Source organism: Caretta caretta, chromosome 12 (assembly GCF_965140235.1).
Source record: "Caretta caretta isolate rCarCar2 chromosome 12, rCarCar1.hap1, whole genome shotgun sequence".
Lineage (NCBI taxonomy): Eukaryota > Metazoa > Chordata > Testudines > Cheloniidae > Caretta > Caretta caretta.
The window spans coordinates 10,480,746-10,498,938 of NC_134217.1; the positions used below are offsets into that span (position 1 = coordinate 10,480,746).

At 40.4% G+C, this 18,193-nt stretch overlaps 1 protein-coding gene and 2 long non-coding RNA genes across 6 annotated transcripts in view; 2 read left to right on the forward strand and 1 right to left on the reverse strand.

The window, feature by feature from the left end:
- Nucleotides 1-11,430, forward strand: part of PRMT7 (protein arginine methyltransferase 7) — a 49,722-nt gene extending 38,292 nt beyond the window's left edge. For all 4 annotated transcript variants that reach the window (XM_048817177.2, XM_048817172.2, XM_048817173.2 and 1 more), the window contains 4 exons: nucleotides 6,277-6,351; nucleotides 8,618-8,778; nucleotides 10,479-10,575; nucleotides 11,209-11,430. In XM_048817177.2, coding sequence (XP_048673134.2) covers nucleotides 6,277-6,351; nucleotides 8,618-8,778; nucleotides 10,479-10,575; nucleotides 11,209-11,370 — 495 coding nt within the window. In that variant the 3' untranslated portion in view covers nucleotides 11,371-11,430. The remainder of the gene's footprint in view (nucleotides 1-6,276; nucleotides 6,352-8,617; nucleotides 8,779-10,478; nucleotides 10,576-11,208) is intronic.
- Nucleotides 9,806-16,014, reverse strand: LOC142068650 (uncharacterized). The gene is made up of 4 exons (XR_012664547.1): nucleotides 15,932-16,014; nucleotides 14,206-14,325; nucleotides 10,978-11,072; nucleotides 9,806-10,076 (listed from the first exon to the last, which is right to left on the reverse strand). It is a non-coding gene; the product is annotated as an uncharacterized LOC142068650 (long non-coding RNA).
- A 163-nt stretch (nucleotides 16,015-16,177) lies between these two features.
- Nucleotides 16,178-18,193, forward strand: part of LOC142068652 (uncharacterized) — a 47,355-nt gene continuing 45,339 nt past the window's right edge. Inside the window, exon 1 of the long non-coding RNA XR_012664551.1 lies at nucleotides 16,178-16,435. This is a non-coding gene — a long non-coding RNA (uncharacterized LOC142068652). The remainder of the gene's footprint in view (nucleotides 16,436-18,193) is intronic.

Here is an 18,193-nt window from a genome sequence, read left to right on the forward strand (position 1 = left end):
TTTTTAAATTGATCTGTAGCGTGAAGAGAAATTATTGGAAATAAATCAAAATTGTTTTGCCAATAAGTGCTGTGTTCTGAAAAATTGTAAGTTAAACTATAAATGACGACACTTTTCAATTATAAGACTGGACAGGCTTCAGGAACTTATAGTAATTTTTAATGTTAAGTTAGCAACATTCTAGTGGAGGGGTGAATCTCAACCTTTTCATATCATGGACCACATCTTAATAATTATCTTATGTACTAGCTCCTCTCCCATTTCTATTTTAGGAATCATAGGTGTTGCTTGTAATCACAACAGGTTTTTAAAAAAAAAAAAAAAAAAAACTCAGAGAAAAGTGACTTCTTTTTCAAGTTGATCAAATGAGGAGATGCATGATCATTATGTGGATTTGCTTTACAGTAGACCAGGGGAAGGATGGTCCAGGTTTTTGCACTTACCTAGGACTTGGGAGACCTGGGATTAGTCACTGTTTTACAGCACGTGTGTATTTACCTCTCTGTACATCTCTAGCCAAACTTACCTATCGCTCTTAGTGAGGGTAGAAAAGCTATTCAGACAAGACATCTGTAGTTTATTAAAAATGTATGTCTTTTGTACGTATAAATAATCTGTATTGATCCTTAATCAGTGTTGCCTTTGTCTCCATCATATAAAAAGTTTCTTATCCTGAGGAACGACAAGCTGTTCAGAGCTGTTTAGTGTGTGTCATGTCAAATATAGTGTATTTATAAAATATAACATTACAAACCATTAATGCGTTGCACTCACTCAGAACAGAACAACAGAATAAAGGTGCACAGTACAATATTGCAGATTTAGGATTATATCTTCCCTTCGTTACACACAAGCGCGCACAACTCCCTTTGCTGGCAGGTACAGTTAAATACATATCTAGAGCGGGATGGTCTCCTTAAGCTTCTTGTACACTTCTCTTCATATCCAGCCATTTGATGTTTAGCTCTTCTTCCTGAGAACAAATCCATGAAGGGCAGGTCCATGTAACCTGACTGGTATTGCTAAGCTGTCTGCTTTGGAAATATAAGTCTGTTTTTGAATAAACAAAGTGTGTCAAGCAGCAAGTTTGTTTTGGTAATCAACTAATACTGAAAATATCAGTTTTGAAACCCATGATGTTAGAATATTTACTTGGCTTAGAATTTTGTATCTGCATGGCTTTAAAATAGACATGGCCTACATTTTCCAAAATGACTAGTGATTTTGGGGTGCCTTAATTTTTGGATGCCCAGCTCAAGACTTATTGAAAAGGCCTGATTCTCACAAAGTGTTGAGCTCCTATACTCTGAAAAATTGAAGCACCAACAATCATAGCCACTTATGAAAAATTTAAGCTGCATTGAATAAATTTTATTGTACAAGAAAGCTCTGTAATTTAACAAATCTTATGGTGCTAAAGATAGTAGTGGGGTTCTTCTCCCCTCCCTCAGAGTGTGCTGACTTTGGCTTTTTCTTCCTACAACATGAATGAATGGAGAGCAGAAACCATTTGCCTTGTAGGGCTTTCTTTGATCAGTTTTTATATAAAATATAACTTAAGTGATGACTGCAGTTAAAGAAAAGGTTAAGCGTAAATTTCTTAATATTTGGCACAGTTGAATAACCCTAGAAGATCCAGAGCAATCTAAAGCCCAAAAGACAACTGTCATAAAGGGGGGGAAATTCACCATCATTCCAGAGAATTGCACTAAATTATTTGTTCCACTTATTGATGTAAATCCTTTCAAATGTACTAAAGGTCATTGGACAGAAGGCTGGTTAGAGATGCTTCATAATTACCCTAGCTTTTGATGCATTCAGCATCACTAATTTAGAACAGTCTTTATCTGGCTCATGGTATAACTGTGACCTTCTGTGTAAAGTAGAAATTCAGTAAACAAGACCTGATGAGAGCAGAAACATTGATGTGCTAACTCTTTATAGCAATAAATGGGAATAAAATGAGTCTCTGAAACTGCTTAATTTGCTTATCCACTAAAGATTGGCACAATAGTCATGTAAGTAGATGACCGTTGAACTGAAATACTACCTGTTCTTTGACTCATTGGCTACAGTAAGAGCTGCTGCCTTCCAACAACTGTTACTGAAGGGAAATTTTGAGAGCACTATAGCTAGTAAAATCCTTCATAGGAAATAACTCTGCCTCTGTCTGAGTGATTAGAATCCTGCCACAAGAAAGGGAGAGGCTAGTAAGAATGTGTCAAAATTATATGCAGTTCACAGAGCCTTGCATATTCCCCCCCACCTCATTCCCCTTTGAAGAAATAACGAGGCAAATCCTCAGTTGGTACTATGTGTTGTCTGTTTAATAATGAGTTGTAAAAGTTCTTTGTGAATTCAGGAAAGGCTTTGTGCAACTTCTTGTTCTGCTAAACTATCACTCACGTTTTGTAGAGGTCTTCATGCTTTCAGATTTCCTGTAGCATCTGATAATGTGGACCTCTAAAATGACTGTTCAGCTTTGTCTTGATGATCGGGTGTGTTTGTTCTTTGTTCCCAGGGCCTTATTACTCCTCCTATCTAGGCTGATCCGAGAATACAGAACAGTTTGCAATGTCTCTGAAGTAATGCTATTCTTTGAAGTAATAGATCTGATGTGTAGGATAAGGGCTAATCATGCTGTGAAAGACTTACATCTGTAATGGCTTGTCTGAGTGTGCATTTTTCATCAAAGCACCATGTGCCCAATTTGTGTTCTGCTTAAAGGTTCAGAAACCTTTCAGTACACAGCATGCATGCCGTAAGACAGATTTGAGTTAGGGATATTATGAAACTTTGACATTTGTTCTTCAGATAAGTTAAATTTGAAAAAAAAAAGAGGTACAGAAACAACTCCTGTGGAACACTGACATGGTCCCAAGACATTCTGTTAGGTGATTTTAATGGCAGTTATCTCTGCGTTCACTAGGCCATTGAAGACCAATCTTAAAGGTTTTTTTTTAATCTGATTTATCACCATGTCTGTTTGAGCCTACAATTACAATTATTTTAGGATTCTTAACCTTTAAGGTAAGAACTACAGTGGACTGGAGGGAGAAGTATGGTGAGGAAGAAAGAAACTGAGCCCCAACTCAGAAGGACTTTTGAGATCAGGTTTTGGAGGCTACTGCAGGAAAATGCGACAGTAATAAGCAAAGAAGCAGATACATCATAAAGGCTGCTGTACAATAATTTCATGGCTTCAGTGCGTGGTGGTGATCAAATATCCAGGGGAATATTGATATGTTCATAATGCAGAGTACAAAGAACTATATGATGGGTAACATAAACTCACCAGACATGCAAAGATGGTGTAATGTCCACTTTGAGGAACCATAAAACAGTTCAGATTTCTAAAGAAATCTGTTGGGGGAAGAAGCTAGCAAAACTACAGGTAATTGCTTGAGAGGGTAATAATGCCTACATCCTACATTTAGAGCCTTGCCTATAGATCTTGTATGAAAGATTCTGTAGCTGGTGGCTTTAATATATCAACCTTTCCTTCTGAAACACAAATCTATTCTGAATATTTTTATCCCACATATTTTAAATGTTTTTTCTCCCAACCCGAGTAGAAGATGTATATTTTTTTGACTGAAGAACACAAGACTCTAGAGAGTAGAATAGGATTTATGTACTACAAAGGCTCCGTAAATGGTCACCTTTTGGTCTGTGAGAGTGTCTGTACAGCTAAGAGAACCCGCAGCTGGCCAATGCCAGTTGACTCGGGCTTGCTGGGCTGTTTCATTGCTGTGTAGACTTTCTGGGGGGGTGGGAGGGTCTCGGAGCAGAAGCCTGAAAGTCTACGCAGCAATGAAACAAGCCCGTAGCCCGAGTCGGCTGGCACTGGGCAGCTGGGGTTTTTCTTCGCTGTGTAAGATGTAGCCCTAGGGGACCAGATTCAGAACTATACTTGTGCTTCCAGTTCTGTGGTTTCTTTGTAGTATGGTAAATTACAAACAAACGTTTAGTTTGACCCTACTGCATTTATTGTCAAAAGATCATTTTTATTCCATTGACAAATTGTATCTTGCCTTATCTAAGGCATAATATCTGAGAAATGCAAGTTTTAATGATTTAGAGCCATGCTCTAATCTGATTAATGCCACATCTCTCAAAATATCATTCCCCTATCATTAGATACAAGGTTGGGTAGAAGCTTCATCCTGTGTAGGTGTTCAGTAGGGCTTACCTCAGAAGGAACGGTTGTGGATATGCATGCAGGGTTGCACAACTGCCATACCAGCTGTTTTAAAGTAATGGGAATATTATCATTTTTGTGACTATAACATCATATTCTGAGCAATTTGATTATCTGTTCTGTTATGCATATAGTACATGCATTTAGAGGTAGTGTTTTATTATTTTTATACTCTGAACAGTGATAAAAGTTCAGTGAACTATAAAAACACCCATGCCTTCAGTGACAGTAGCATTTTTTTTAGTTCTGAAACAAAACTGTTAAGGATACGGAAAAATCTCTTGAGCATTAATCTCAAATTCTTCAAATGTCCACTACATAAACAAAACACTTTTCCTATATCCAACTTGTTATTTGAGACCAGAGCACCTTACCAGAAACCTGTTTCACTCCCCTAATATACTTGTCCAAAATATTTGACTTCAGTATACCCTCTTTCCTTGCTTCCTGATTTCCAGTAGGCAAGGCAGAGCGTGAGGGCAGGATAATTTTGTATCCATTGTAGGGTAGCATTTTTGACTTGTATTAAAAGGGTTGCTTATCATTGTAATACAGATTCCATGCTGTACAAATATAATTGATTATATTGGTTTATTTTAGATGACTGTGTCCATTCTTAAGGATTTATTTTCCCTTTGTTTTTAGGAACACTACTAGACAGTATATGCATTTCCTTAAAAATCTGATTTTAGTAATCTCTACAGTGTGTATGTATATGTACATACAGGATATGTACTAAGGGTCCTTATTACTAGGTGAAATGTATAGATGCTGCTCTGAACTTTCAGGCAAGTGTTTTGAAACTAGATCTGCCACACACTTTTGTGTGTGTGTGTGTGTCCAAATACATTCAAGCAGCTAGAATAGGTAATTTTTTAGGCAATTTTGGTGTGATTGTGACGGGAATAATGCAACAAACTTTACAGCCAGAAAAAGAAAACTCCGTAAAAAAATTTCACTTGTGGAGCCCTCCAGTTCTCAGTGGTTTCAGCTTTTGAGTCTAGTGTTGCCTTAGCATTAATGTAGCTCTAGTTATTAAACATGAACCAAAATACTCGTGTGACATGGGCATTTGGACCATGTAGTTCAAGAAAAGTTTCTTCCTGTTGATGATGAGTGGAAAGAGTCTAGCTGAAAAAAATGTTCACTTCATAAGTGCATATAGGTGGCTTGATTTCAGAGGCTGGAATACTTTGGGTTGACAAAATATGATTAATGTAGAATCTATTTATCGTCAAACTCAGTTGGGCTTGTCTTATCTGGCTATTGCAAATAAATAGGAAGCAAGAATGAAAATGAAGTCCTATGCTACAACAATAAAACTAAAATACACATTCTCCAGAGAAATGTTCTTTCATTTAGCAAAACTGCTTGTCTATATCAGTGGTTTTCAATCTTTTTTTCATTTACGGACGCCTAAAGTTTTGAATGGAGGTTCGGACCCCTTTGGAAGTCTTAGACATAGTCTGCAGACCCCCAGGGATCTGTGGACCACAGGTTAAAAACCACTGGTCAATTCAAACAAATTGAATTGTTTCTTCAATTTAATGATTGAGGTGAAGTGCTATTACAGCACTTTAAACTGTCAGTTTTCCCATAAGAATTCCAGGAAAAAATTAAATTGAAAAGTGCCAGATGACTGAACTCTTAATTCACAGTGATGCAACAGCATAGGTGGAAAAAATGCAGAGTTTCCACACTGAACCATAAGCATACCTCCCAACCTGGAGGATAACCTTTCACATGCCCTTTGTGTCTAGGCAGCAAAAAAGATACCCCTTGTGATTTAGGTATTTTGTTCTCTGGAAACTGAACTGAGACCAATTCTTTAACAAAAGCCAACAGACTAAGATAGTAAAAGCTTTAGGTTGTTCCTGAACTGGATCTGTATTCTGTTCTGTAACCTGAAGATTGAAGGTAATATGTCCCATTATTAATCCCCTGATTCAACTAGCCTGAAAACATTTTTAAAAAATACTTTTCCTAGCCTTTTCAACTCGCTGCAGCATATAGTTAAGAGCTTGGTTCACAACTAAAATTCTTGCCTAAAAGAAATACTTGCTTTGCCTCGTTAGGACTTGTGGCGAATTCGAAGCCTATGTGGTACCTGTGAAGGGTTTGATGTTCACATTATGGATGACATGATTAAGGTAAGAGGGATCATCTAAAGTCTTTAGGCAGAATGTGACATCTTTAACTTTACAAGGGAAAAGAGCTGTAATTTAGTGGAAGATATGAGTGAATAATGTGTTTTACATCTGTGCATGTGACACACAATTTGTTTCATCCTAAAGTGATGTCAGTGGTATTCTCAGTTAAGATTTTTTTCCCCAGGAATTAAGTTAGTCTTTTTCGATTTTTAGCCTTGTATTTCTTTTTGATCTGACAAAGCTGTTTTGCTATCTTCAAGCATTCAGAAAACATTGTATTTGTTGATTCAAAATAGGGATTTGAAAATGTATTCTCAAAGTTCATTGCGTTTTATGCTGGAAATCAAATAATCTAGAAATAGTTTCATTAACTTTTCCTCACACTTGTAATGAGTGCAGTTACTTAAACTAAGACGCTTTCCAAGAACCAGCAATGAGACGTGGCTAGTAGTGATTAATCCTTTGACACCAACTTTACTGGCATGTCCCATTACCAGTAACGAGGTGAGCTTGGAAAGCCCAAGGACCAATCAGCTTTATTGCAAAAATTGTGTATGTCATTTTCAAGCATTTCTGAAAGACCTCTCTAATGTGACCGACTTTAGAGACACTTCATCTATTGTAAAAAGAAAGGGAGGACTTGTGGCACCTTAGAGACTTAACAGCTATAGATCGCTCAAATAAACTTGTTAATGAGAGCATTTGTGTAGGTAGGTCCCAGTAGTTGCTTTATCTTTCTATCAAGAGCAGAATTTTCATGACACTAAATGAATGTATAAGTAACTTGGCAATACCCTTATGAAGTGTAGTGGATAGGAAGGTAGGTTCTTCTAATACAGATTTTACAGTTAACAAAAAAGTAGGGGCAACCAATGTGTGAGTTATTTTCTCTCTTATCCTCTTCACAGGGGAGAATGGTGTAGCCAATGGAGTCTTGGAATGCTACATTTTAAAACTTTTATTGAAATGCTGCTAGAGAATGAGTGTGCTAGAGAAAGCAGGTCAAAGAAGTGTACCTTGCTTTTGGGACAGAAAATGATGGGAACTGGTTCCACAACCTCAGACTGGCACCCAAGAAAGCTCTGTTTCTTGTCTAAAATAAGCTTTACCCTTGTGATAGGAAGTTCTGTTGTGCTTGAGGACCAGAGTTATTGACCACAGTCCTCATGCTGGAGCTTTCGGTGGTCTTTTAAACAACCTGGGTCAGGCCATTGAAAGCCTTGAAGATAGGAACAGACATAAACTTAACTTGATATTCTATGGGAAGGAAGTCTAGAGAAGGAAGAACAGGTTTGATGTGTTCGCAATAGCCTGGGTTTCTGAAGAGAGTTATGCATGTTCTCTATACTAGCTGGAATCTTTTAAGGGCTGATGTCTTCATGCTTATCTGTGTTGTAGTTTAGCTAGGAGGTACACAAACCACATCATACATTATACCTAGCATCACTGATTAAGGAGTAAACAAACAAACAAACAGTCCTTGTGAAGAAGGACTATCAACAGAGGGAAAATCATTTTGTAGTGACCCAGTCACTTTTGTAATCACTACAAAAAGTAATTTTCCCTCTGATATTCACCCCTTCTTGTCAACTGTTGGGAATAGGCCATGTCCACCTTGATTGAATTGGCCTCGTTACACACTTGGTAAGGCAACTCCCATCTTTTCATGTGCTGTAATATATATAAATATATACTGCCTACTTTCAGAGGAACAGCCGTGTTAGTCTGTATTCGCAAAAAGAAAAGGAGTACTTGTGGCACCTTAGAGACTAACCACGAAAGCTCATGCTCAAATAAATTGGTTAGTCTCTAAGGTGCCACAAGTACTCCTTTTCTTACTGCCTACTTTATTTTTCACTCCATGCATCTGATGAAGTGGGTTTTAACCCACGAAAGCTTATGCCCAAATAAATGTTAGTCTCTAAGGTGCCACAAGGATGCCTCATTGTTTTTCTTGATACAGACTAACACAGCTACCCCGCTGAAACCTGATTAAGGAGTTTCAGAGTGGTAGCTATGTTAACCTGTATCAGCAAAAAGAATGAGTACTTGTGGCACCTTAGAGATGGCCTATTTCCAACAGTTGACAAGAAGGCGTGAGTAACAGTAGGGGAAAAATTAGCATGGGGAAATAGTTTTTATTTTGTGTAATGATCCATCCGCTCCTAGTCTTTATTCAAGCCTAATTTAATGGTGTCTAGTTTGCAAATTAATTCCAATTCTGCAGTCGGTTTTGGTCTTTACCTGGCTTTTTCTCTTTCTTCAGAATTCTCTGAATTTTAGGGAGTCCAAGGAGGCAGAGCCTCACCCATTGTGGGAATACCCTTGCAAATCACTGTCTGACCCCCAAGAGGTTATGACATTTGACTTCAGACTGACTGTACCACAACATACTCTCAGCACAGATGGCTCTGTAAATCTGTTAAGGTGAGAATTATTGTCTAAGAAAAGCATAATGAGTTTTTCCTTTGCTTGCACTCAACTGCTTTATACATTACTACAGGTGACTATCCAGGACCATGTTTAAATAGCATTAAAGGTGAGATCTGAAGTTGCAAAAGCCACAAAAACTCAGAACTACACTCCACTGTAACCTAATGCTGCCTACCCTCAAACCCAGCCTTACCTACCTTCAGCTGACAACTGACAGATCGCTACCCATGAAGTAAAAGGGAATTGGGACAGAGATTAGAGGTTATTTCTTGGAAAATGGACTTGTATTTAAAAATAGCACTGTTATTAAGGAGGATATGAGCACTGTTATTAAGGAGGATATGAGCAAACGGGTATAGAGTATACTCATTAACAATAAATGAGTTAAATATTAACAGTTTGATTGAATTAATATATAGGTTAGGTCAACCAGACCAAGATCTGGATGTTTATTTCCCCTTTCCAAATATAACCATCTGTTCTGTGGTTGATCAGTTCTTTCTGACCAGCACATAGTTTATCTTCCAAATTATGGTTTCATTTTACTCGCTGTAAGTACATAATTCTTTGCTGTAATTATCAATATTTGTAGGTAGCTAGTTCACCTTTCCTTAAATATTATATGCAACATGTATTTTGAGATAATTCCAACTGACTTTTCATAGTCACATGTCTCTAAAATGGAAGTAACATTCCTCTTCAAATAGTTCTGCAGTGTAGGCTATAATTCTGGAATACTGTGTAACCAGTGTAAAAAACTTGTAAGAAAACTTGGTTTTAACTTCCATTACTTCAGGACTTCTATTCTTCAAATTTAAATGCAAAACTGTAACGTGCTAATGTAAATGTCTAACTTGGCTTTCTCTGTGTGATACACGATTTATGGGTACTTATGTGGTCCAGATTATACCTTCTTGTGGCAAAACTCACAGAATAGAGCTCTGGTAGAAAAGACTGTTAGGCTCCCCTGATAGGGGAGGAATTCTCATTTTATTGCAAGGATGAAATTTGTCCCCACCTTTCAGAATAGATCATAAAGTCTGCCCCCAAAGCTGGCAAATACTTGGGAGTTCTGTGTGGATCATGGAGATCCATGAGAGGCTAGACTCATCTGTGTGTGTTCCCTGTGCTTCAGCACCAGCTGTGTTCCCTGGCAGCATGACTTTTGTAGCCACGCAGCCAGAGATTGCCCCTTGAGGCACCAGTGGGCTCGGTGGAAAATAGAATGCAGACTTGGTCCTGTATTTATCTCTTCCAGCCAAGCTCTGGGAGCAGGAGGTGGGTGAAGGCATCTGTAGGATTCAGAATAAAAGGGGGAAATGATGTGGTATGAAAGCAGAGGAAACCCCTTCCCACCCAACCTTCCAGGCAGGAGGAGGAGGATTCCCTGTCAATGTGTGCCTTGTTACCTACTAACCTGGAACACATTTTTAATTATCACGGACCCAAACACACACAGTCATGGCCTGCTCCAATATAGTTTTCCTGCATTTTGTCAGATTTACAGGTCAGCAATTGGTTATACAGTTGCCATCCATGACTGACCTATTCAGCTACTCAGCTCCTCCCCAAGCAACTGATTGGGCGAATACCATAACACAAATACTGTGTTCACAAAAAATAGAGACATTGTTTTAGGTACAAGTGTTCTATAAAGTTATCAGAAAAGAATCAATTTACTTGTTTCTTTCTAGGCCTGGGAAGAGCCATGGAGCAGTTCTGTGGATGGAATATCATCTGACTGCTGATATCTCAGTCAGCACAGGACTTGTGCAGATTTCAGATGAAAAGGTATTTTCTTAATTTCATTTAAGCTGTATTCTTTGAGGGGAAGGAAAAAGTTTATAGAATTACAACAGTGAAAAATCCACCTCTCCTGGACACACAGTCTTGGTTATCTTACTTGGTGTTGTTTTTATTAGATTTAGCTGCTCACTACACTTCATTGTAGTACTATGTTAAGCTATGTAAGTACAATGCCAGTAGAATTGTCTATTTAGATGTGAAGAAGGTAGTTTGAAACAGAGAGGTCAGAATCAATTCCAAACACTCCTGTAGTTCTGGAGCTAAAATTCACAGCTCAAGACCCATCTGTAGTTTGAAATTATGATTAATTCTTCTTGCTCGGCCTAATTCAGTAAAAGCAAAACATTAAGGGAAAAGAACAATAAATATTCACTAATTTCATCTCACCTTAAGTGTTCTGTGGCCAAATTATTATTTTCTTTTTCACATTGCATTGTGCAATACAAAACATTTCCTCAGCAGCAATGGATAATATATCACTCCTGTAAGAGTTGACAGGGATGTAATCAAAGGTGAGAGAATGGTTAATGTTGATCTGTGTGTTCTCTTTTAAGAGGATCAGGGTATTACTGCTTAGTGTCTTGGAGTTGTGGACTATTTTTTTCTTTTTGTCTACAGGGCAATTGCAAATGGAATCCTCACTGCAAGCAAGCTGTCTATTTCTTCAGTTCTGCACTTGAACCAGAAACTCTGACAGACTTCCCTAGTGCTATCACATACGCTATAAATTTTAACCCAAAGACGGGCGAGATTGCAATGAGTTTTAAACCATTATCATAAAACATTCTGCTTTTACTTGACACTTTCCTAAGTTATAATAAATATATTGAGAGATGGTGATAGTGTTTCCTTTTTACAGCAAAGATTTTATTGTGATCAAGCTGACTGCTTTGTAACCTACCTCACGCATATCTGGTGTTGTTTTCAAAGTACACAACTGGAGAAGGGGAGAGAGAAAGAAGTACCTCCTGGGTTTTGCCAGGTGGCATAATGCCGATCGGACTATAAATCCATCTGTCATTGCCTGTTACAGCATGAGAACGGAAGTGCTTTGACGTTATTTTGGGGATCTAAAGCAAATTTAATAAATCTTAAACATTAATTTAGCATCCTAAGGGATGAACAGATTAAATCCTGCTTTGACAGAGAAATGAGTTAACCTGTTAATTTATTTAATCCCTTGCTAGGACAGTAAAATTAATCTGTTTACCTTACTGTTTTCTATAGCACCTGCCACTGTTGTATTCAGAATATGGGATGTTGACTTCAGACTCTACCAGTAGAAATCCCATCATGGGATATGTGGGAAAATTCATGAGGTAGTCCGTTTAATATGGAAAGGGAAACCACTTAAAGATACCCAAGAAACTTTTTGCAGGTTGTGACTCATTACAGAAAAGTTGTCGGTGATAAAGTATTTTGTGACAACATTTGGATTCAGCCAGTGTCTAAGGTATTGCAGCTCTGAAGAGGCCTTTACCCAACAGTGGACTGAAAACTGCTGCAGAAAAAAAAACTGGAAGTGAGTAATGGGAATTTAGAAGATATCTAATTAAGATAAATGGGAAATTACAAGTTGGTGGTCGTACTCTCTGTAAATAGAGATGCATTACTATTTAATCAGGAGCAGAGATGATGCATGCAGGCTAAGTTACCAAATAGAAGGGTATTCAATCCTCATTCATAATGATCAGGTATGTAAGGGCCCATTTCTGACCAGCTATCCACCACTGTAGATATTACAATGAAATTTTTTTAAATGGGAAGAATTCCTCAGATGTCTTTACATTGCAAGCTTTCTAACATCAAATGTACAGGAATACTTTATAGAAACATACGATCTATTAGAACAAGTAAAGGAACTAGCTTAGCTATCTAATACCTTGGCTTGATTGTGGAACAGTTTAATGTGGCAATAACTAACAGAATGCCACAAGGATTGATATTGGGCCCAATTCTTGTCCACTAGTGTAAGCTACAAGCAGGAATGTAGAATGAAACTATATTGCTAATAAAAAAAAAATTGCAGGAAGCAAAGTCAATGCAGAGGAAAAAGGCAATAAGTATGTGAGACATGGACACACTGGAATCAATAAATAGTTCACATAAATAGTTGACTTATTCGTACCCTAGTTCCGGGGGCCAATACCGCTACTGTTTGCAGATGGCCCCAATATATTTAGACAAGCACTGATATGCACACAATTATGGACTTGGCAGATCTGCATGAGACCCTTCTGTTGGTATGGCAGCAGACGCCTACAAAGTAGATGGTGTGATCTGATGTATAAATTTGAGGCACAGTTTGCCTTTCTGACGTGCAACACACATCAAGACATTACATGCTTACTGTGCACCTAGTAGAATTGTTCTGATATCTGAGCATCTAAATGATTTGGTGGGAAATGACTGCTTGCAGATGCAACATGTTCATGTCCAACAGCTGTATTGACCTTCCTGTGCTATGGACTCTTCCAGGTGGAATTATGATACTGCACTACCTGTAATTGCTTGAATAACCACCGCTTCGAAAAGACTATCGTTCCCTGACATTGCACATATCTTTAAGAAAAAAGATTTTTCTGTCTCTGTACTATGCCATGACGCACGCTAAGAAATAAAACACTTTAATAGAAAAGCACACTTTACCTAACATGCTCAAACTCCCATTTATTCCCAGATCTGAAACCAGCACTGCAATAATATAGTGTCTGAGCTAGAGCTGCTTTGGGCTGCGGTGTCCAAATAAGCACACTGCTTTATAATGACTATAGTCAGTCCTGCTGCAGCAGGTTTGATCCCAGCTCAAACATGCCCAAGCTTGTATGCTATCAGCATTAGAAACCACTGGGGAGAATTAGAATTTACATTTTTATATACTGGAGGCTCAGTATTTAATTAGTCACCCTTTCATGGAGGAAGTAGGAGAAAGTTAGCCTATAGTTTCTATTCAGATATGTTGTAGTGAGCCAAAATTATCATGAACAGGTACTATAAGGAGTATTTTGGATGTGAAGGTACATGGGGGTGTAGGAACTTCATCACTTTTCCATTTTAACTTTCATTTTGGGTTGTAATAATCTGCTCTAAGATCGTCCTTTCTTCCTATAAGTGTTCCTGTAATCCTTGCCATAGTTTATGAAAGCTTATGTCCATATAAATATTAGTCTAAGGTGCCACAAGGACTCCTCCTTGTTTTTGCTGATACAGACAAACACGGCTACCCCTCTGAAACCTGTCTCCATGTTTAGTAGGAGGAACAATCTATACTTATTAGAGCAGCTGAGCCTGACACCACTGAGCCACTAGAGGGTGCTGAAAATTCACTTTCTAATCCATTTTAGGGTTTTTTAAAAAAAAGTATGTTTGGAGATGTTCTAGGCTTACCTCTCCCCTCAGAAATGTACATAATGGGACAGAAATGTACAAGGCTCCTGGCTGGCTTGTGTGTATGAGGTATTTGATGCTAAATTAGACACACCATATATGCATGCACCTAATTTGAAAAATCTGGCCCTAAAAGACTGCAATTTACCATTGCAAACAAGACTGCTATGGACTTATGTATAATGAACAGATAAGCAATAATGCTAATGTAATAACGCTTTACAGCACCTTCTTTCCAGAGAGCTGCAAGCACTTTACCCATATTAGTGAATTAAGACTCTCAGCCCCTTCTTATCTGCGCTAGTCTCTGGGATGGAGATGATAGGGGAAGCGTTGAAACATTTGCAGCTGCGGGAGGAAAAAAAGGGAGAGTAGTATTTAAAAATACACATTTTAGAGAACATTAGAGTATTATCCCTGTTGTTCAGATTAGGAAACTAATGGTGCTGTGCGTGTGTAGTGATTCACCGACACAGAGCTCATTGCAGGATCAGGGCTTTGAGCTTAAATCATTTGCTCAAGGACATGTACCTCTATGACAGAATCAGGAATAAAACTCATGCCCTGACTTGCAGTTGCTCTGCTTTAATCATTTGTTTCCTTAATGCACATACAATACTGCAGCCTTATGAAGTTTTACTGAGAGATGCAGCAGAGAGAGGCTTGGTAGCAGCAAATCATTGGTTTATCCCTCTCAGCTGTGGCAAAAAAACTCCAGAGAAAACAAGGATTTAACCATAGGGCTTGATGTTTGACCCAGTCGCATGAAATTATCTGCCCCTTTTTCACCGGCTTCAGGCACAAATGACATGGTCCATCAATTCCTTGTCTCCATGAATAACAGTAATAATAATGATTTTAGATGATTGCCCTACTGGCTGTAAAGATTTAGGCCTAGATTCTGCAACTGTCTCTCCTTGGGCAGACTTCTGCACCCATGTGGACTCAGCTGGAGGATCAGGGCCTTGCTTTGCAATTATTTCAAGTAATAGGGGACTGCCCTCCCCCTCAGACATTTGTGGAACAGAGCTTCTCTTAAGCAAGATTGCCTACAGTATTGTAACATCATCCTACTTAGTGTAGATTAAGGACTCCCCATTTACATTTTTGCCTAGTGTACCTGCATGTCTGTAGTTAGAGCAAGCATTTACCACACATTACTGAAGCCTACAAGGAACCATCCATAATCTTAGAACCCAGCAAAGGAGTCACAACAGCCTTTGGGACCCACAGGGGTGGGGAGACTTCAACAAGCGCGCTTGCCTTCCCTCTTATAGTGTGTTTATGAGCTGTTAAAGTTATGGTCATTCCACTGTGAATGGTGAGAGCCATATATATACTTCCCCTCCCACCTCACAAGCATGGTGTGAGGCTGAGTGAATGAATGATTATAAAGTTCTTTGATACCCTTGGATGAAATGGGCAACAGAAATGCCCCGTATTATTTATCATTAGTGTCCCAGGGACTCTATTGGCACTCCAAGCTAGGAGAGAAGCTGTGAAATGAGCATTTGGATAAAGCAGACAAGCAGCTAGAGGGGCAGGAGAATGAGGAATCCTAACAGGAAATCTCCCTAAACAACCATCTCCAAGCAATGGTGATTGCAAAATGCTGGAGCCTTATGTTAATGACATACAGAAAGGATAGATAAAAACCTAAACACTCCTGTTGGAAGGTTGCAATGCAACATTTGTCCTAACATTCAGAATGCTAACACACAAGAATCCAAAAACAGAGACACAATGTAGGCTGCTCCCTAAATCTGAGGGGCATAGTACACCCCAGCTTCACACAGGCTGAGTTTGCTAGGCCCAACAAACACTTCCCTACAGAGCTTCCTAGCCTGCAAGCAAGGCCAGGGAGAAAAAGCAAACAAACCCTGAAATGTAAGGCGACAGACTACAATTTGAGCAGAGTTTTCAATACAGTGCACTTTACCCCTCTTATACTGACCTCACAGATTTCCCCAGGCATTAAAACAGCATTTCACCTCTCATTACAGCACAGAAAAGCACTACCTCCTTCACTTGCCAGCCACCAGCTGAATTGTGTTTTCCCCACGTCACTAAACCTAAAGCACCTCCCCCCTGCTTCTATTGAACATTGCTTTGCCATTGACTTCAGCGGCAGCCAATCTGGGCCCGAAGCGAGGGCTTGTGGTGAGGGAAAGTTCAGTGCCTGAACACAGGCTGCCTGGGTTGTTTTCCCTGATTGGCTGAGTCTTCCCCCGGGCCCTCAGGGGCTAGCACAGGCCACCATTTTGAGACCCTCTCTCAGTGGCAGGGTGGCGATGGGCAGCCTCTAGGAGCCTGGGGGGCAGCAGGATCCTGCTGGCCCTGTGCTCCTAAGGCTGGCTAGGCTTGGCGGGGACAAGTGGCCCTGAAGACACGGGAGGAGGGAACAGCCTGCCCACCCATGAAGGGAATAATGGACCTTCCCCCACGCAGACGCCACCAGGTAGGCTTGACGGGGGCTGGTGTAAGGCCAGACAGGCACGTAGCCTGCTGGAGGCTGTCATACGGTCCGCTAGTCCGGCTAAACCTCCAGACCGAACCGGCTGCAGGTCCCCTCTCAGGCGGGTTGGGTAGCGGGAGGCCGCCTCTTGCAGGCAAGCTCTGTTGGTACGTTAATGGCGGTGTGTGTGTGTGTGGGTGTCTGTGTCTTTTACCTCATCTAATTCCCCTTCGGGTTCATAACCCTGGTAACGCGTGGGGCACGTTGTGTGGGGCAGCTGGGAACAGAGCCCACGTCAGCAGTGGCAATCGCCATTTGCTGCTCGCTCTGCTCCAGTTTAACGTTCCAGATGCCCACGGACGGGCTGCCCCTGGTAGGGGTCTGTGGCGCCTCCACGGAGCGTCAGGAGAGCGGGATAAGGGGCTGGGCCAGGGAGCTGCCAGTTCCTTGGGTTGAAGCTGAGGAAGTGCCTGAATTCACAGCTCGGCCTGGTGCTTTGAATCATCGTGCGTTGGGTGTGAAGCGGCAGGCCCTGGTCAGAGCGAGTGAGTGCAGCCCTGGGCCAAGGGGAGACTATTCTCCTCGGGGTCACTGCACCCGCCCACGCGGGGATGGGGTGGGGGTGGGTGTACACACATACACCACTGTGATTTTTTCAAACTGAGAAAGGCAAGAAAGTTCTCTGCTAATACGGCCACCCTGTTACTCCTGTATAATGCCCCACTCCATGTCACAGCCGGAGTGTAGCCCAGCTTGCTTGGGCACGGCCCCAAGCAGGGGGAATTAAGGACAGGGCAGTGGCCTTACCTTAGAACTCCCCTGTGTGTGGTTGTGTAATCAACACCCTGAATGTTACTGGATCAGTTTTTCTCCTTATTGATGTTGTTGCACATCTGTGCAGAACACCTCCTGGGACCCCATTCTTCCCATGAATGAAACCTCTGTCTCATGGCTTTCAATGGGAAGCTTGTGAGGGGAAGGAAAATGTTCTGAGGTGTATGTGCTACTGAGTATGGTCAATCTCTCCATGGCAGGGGGAATGTTTAAGTAGTTTCTTTTAGGGTCCAGTTTGCAGGAGAGCCTCAGCTCTTCCTTTAGAGATGCATTTAAAACCATTGAAAGCAGGTCTAAGCCATAGTGTTTGGGCTAGGTCGGTTACTGAGCAAACTTGTAGGACTGAAGATGGTTTTGTTTTAAGGCACCAGTATTTACAGCTGCAGTATTTAAGCACCGTACAATTATGCATCTTCCTGTGTGCATACTAATGCTAATGTTTTCGCAGTCTCCCTTGTTCTTGGGGAGCGAATGTTTTGCTTTTGGCTGGGGAGAGGGGCGAGGGGGGTCTGAGGTCTGGCTGGGGATTTGGGGGAAAAAATCCCAATTGTGCAGCACAATTTCTTTGAGATTGGACTTAATCTTGCTTTCCCTTGCATCCTGTGGGAGCTTTGCTGCTGACTGGAACGGGAGCAGGTCCATTATGTTAAGACATAACCATTCCTAGTCTCTTTTACCACAGGAGTTTATTGGCCATCAGGAACAGCTTGAGACAATATTGCCCTGGTAGTGTGTTAGGTAAGGGTGCCAATAAGATTGACCTCAGGTACCTGCTTGTAGATCCATTCCTATGGCTTAATGACTTTGAGTGGCTTCTCCCCAATTTATTGATAAAATGTTCTCTGCCCTCCCACATGCCACCTGTGTCCCAGGGTCCTCCAAGAGCTGCGATATCATTTCTCCAGATTCCAAGTCTGGTAGTGCATG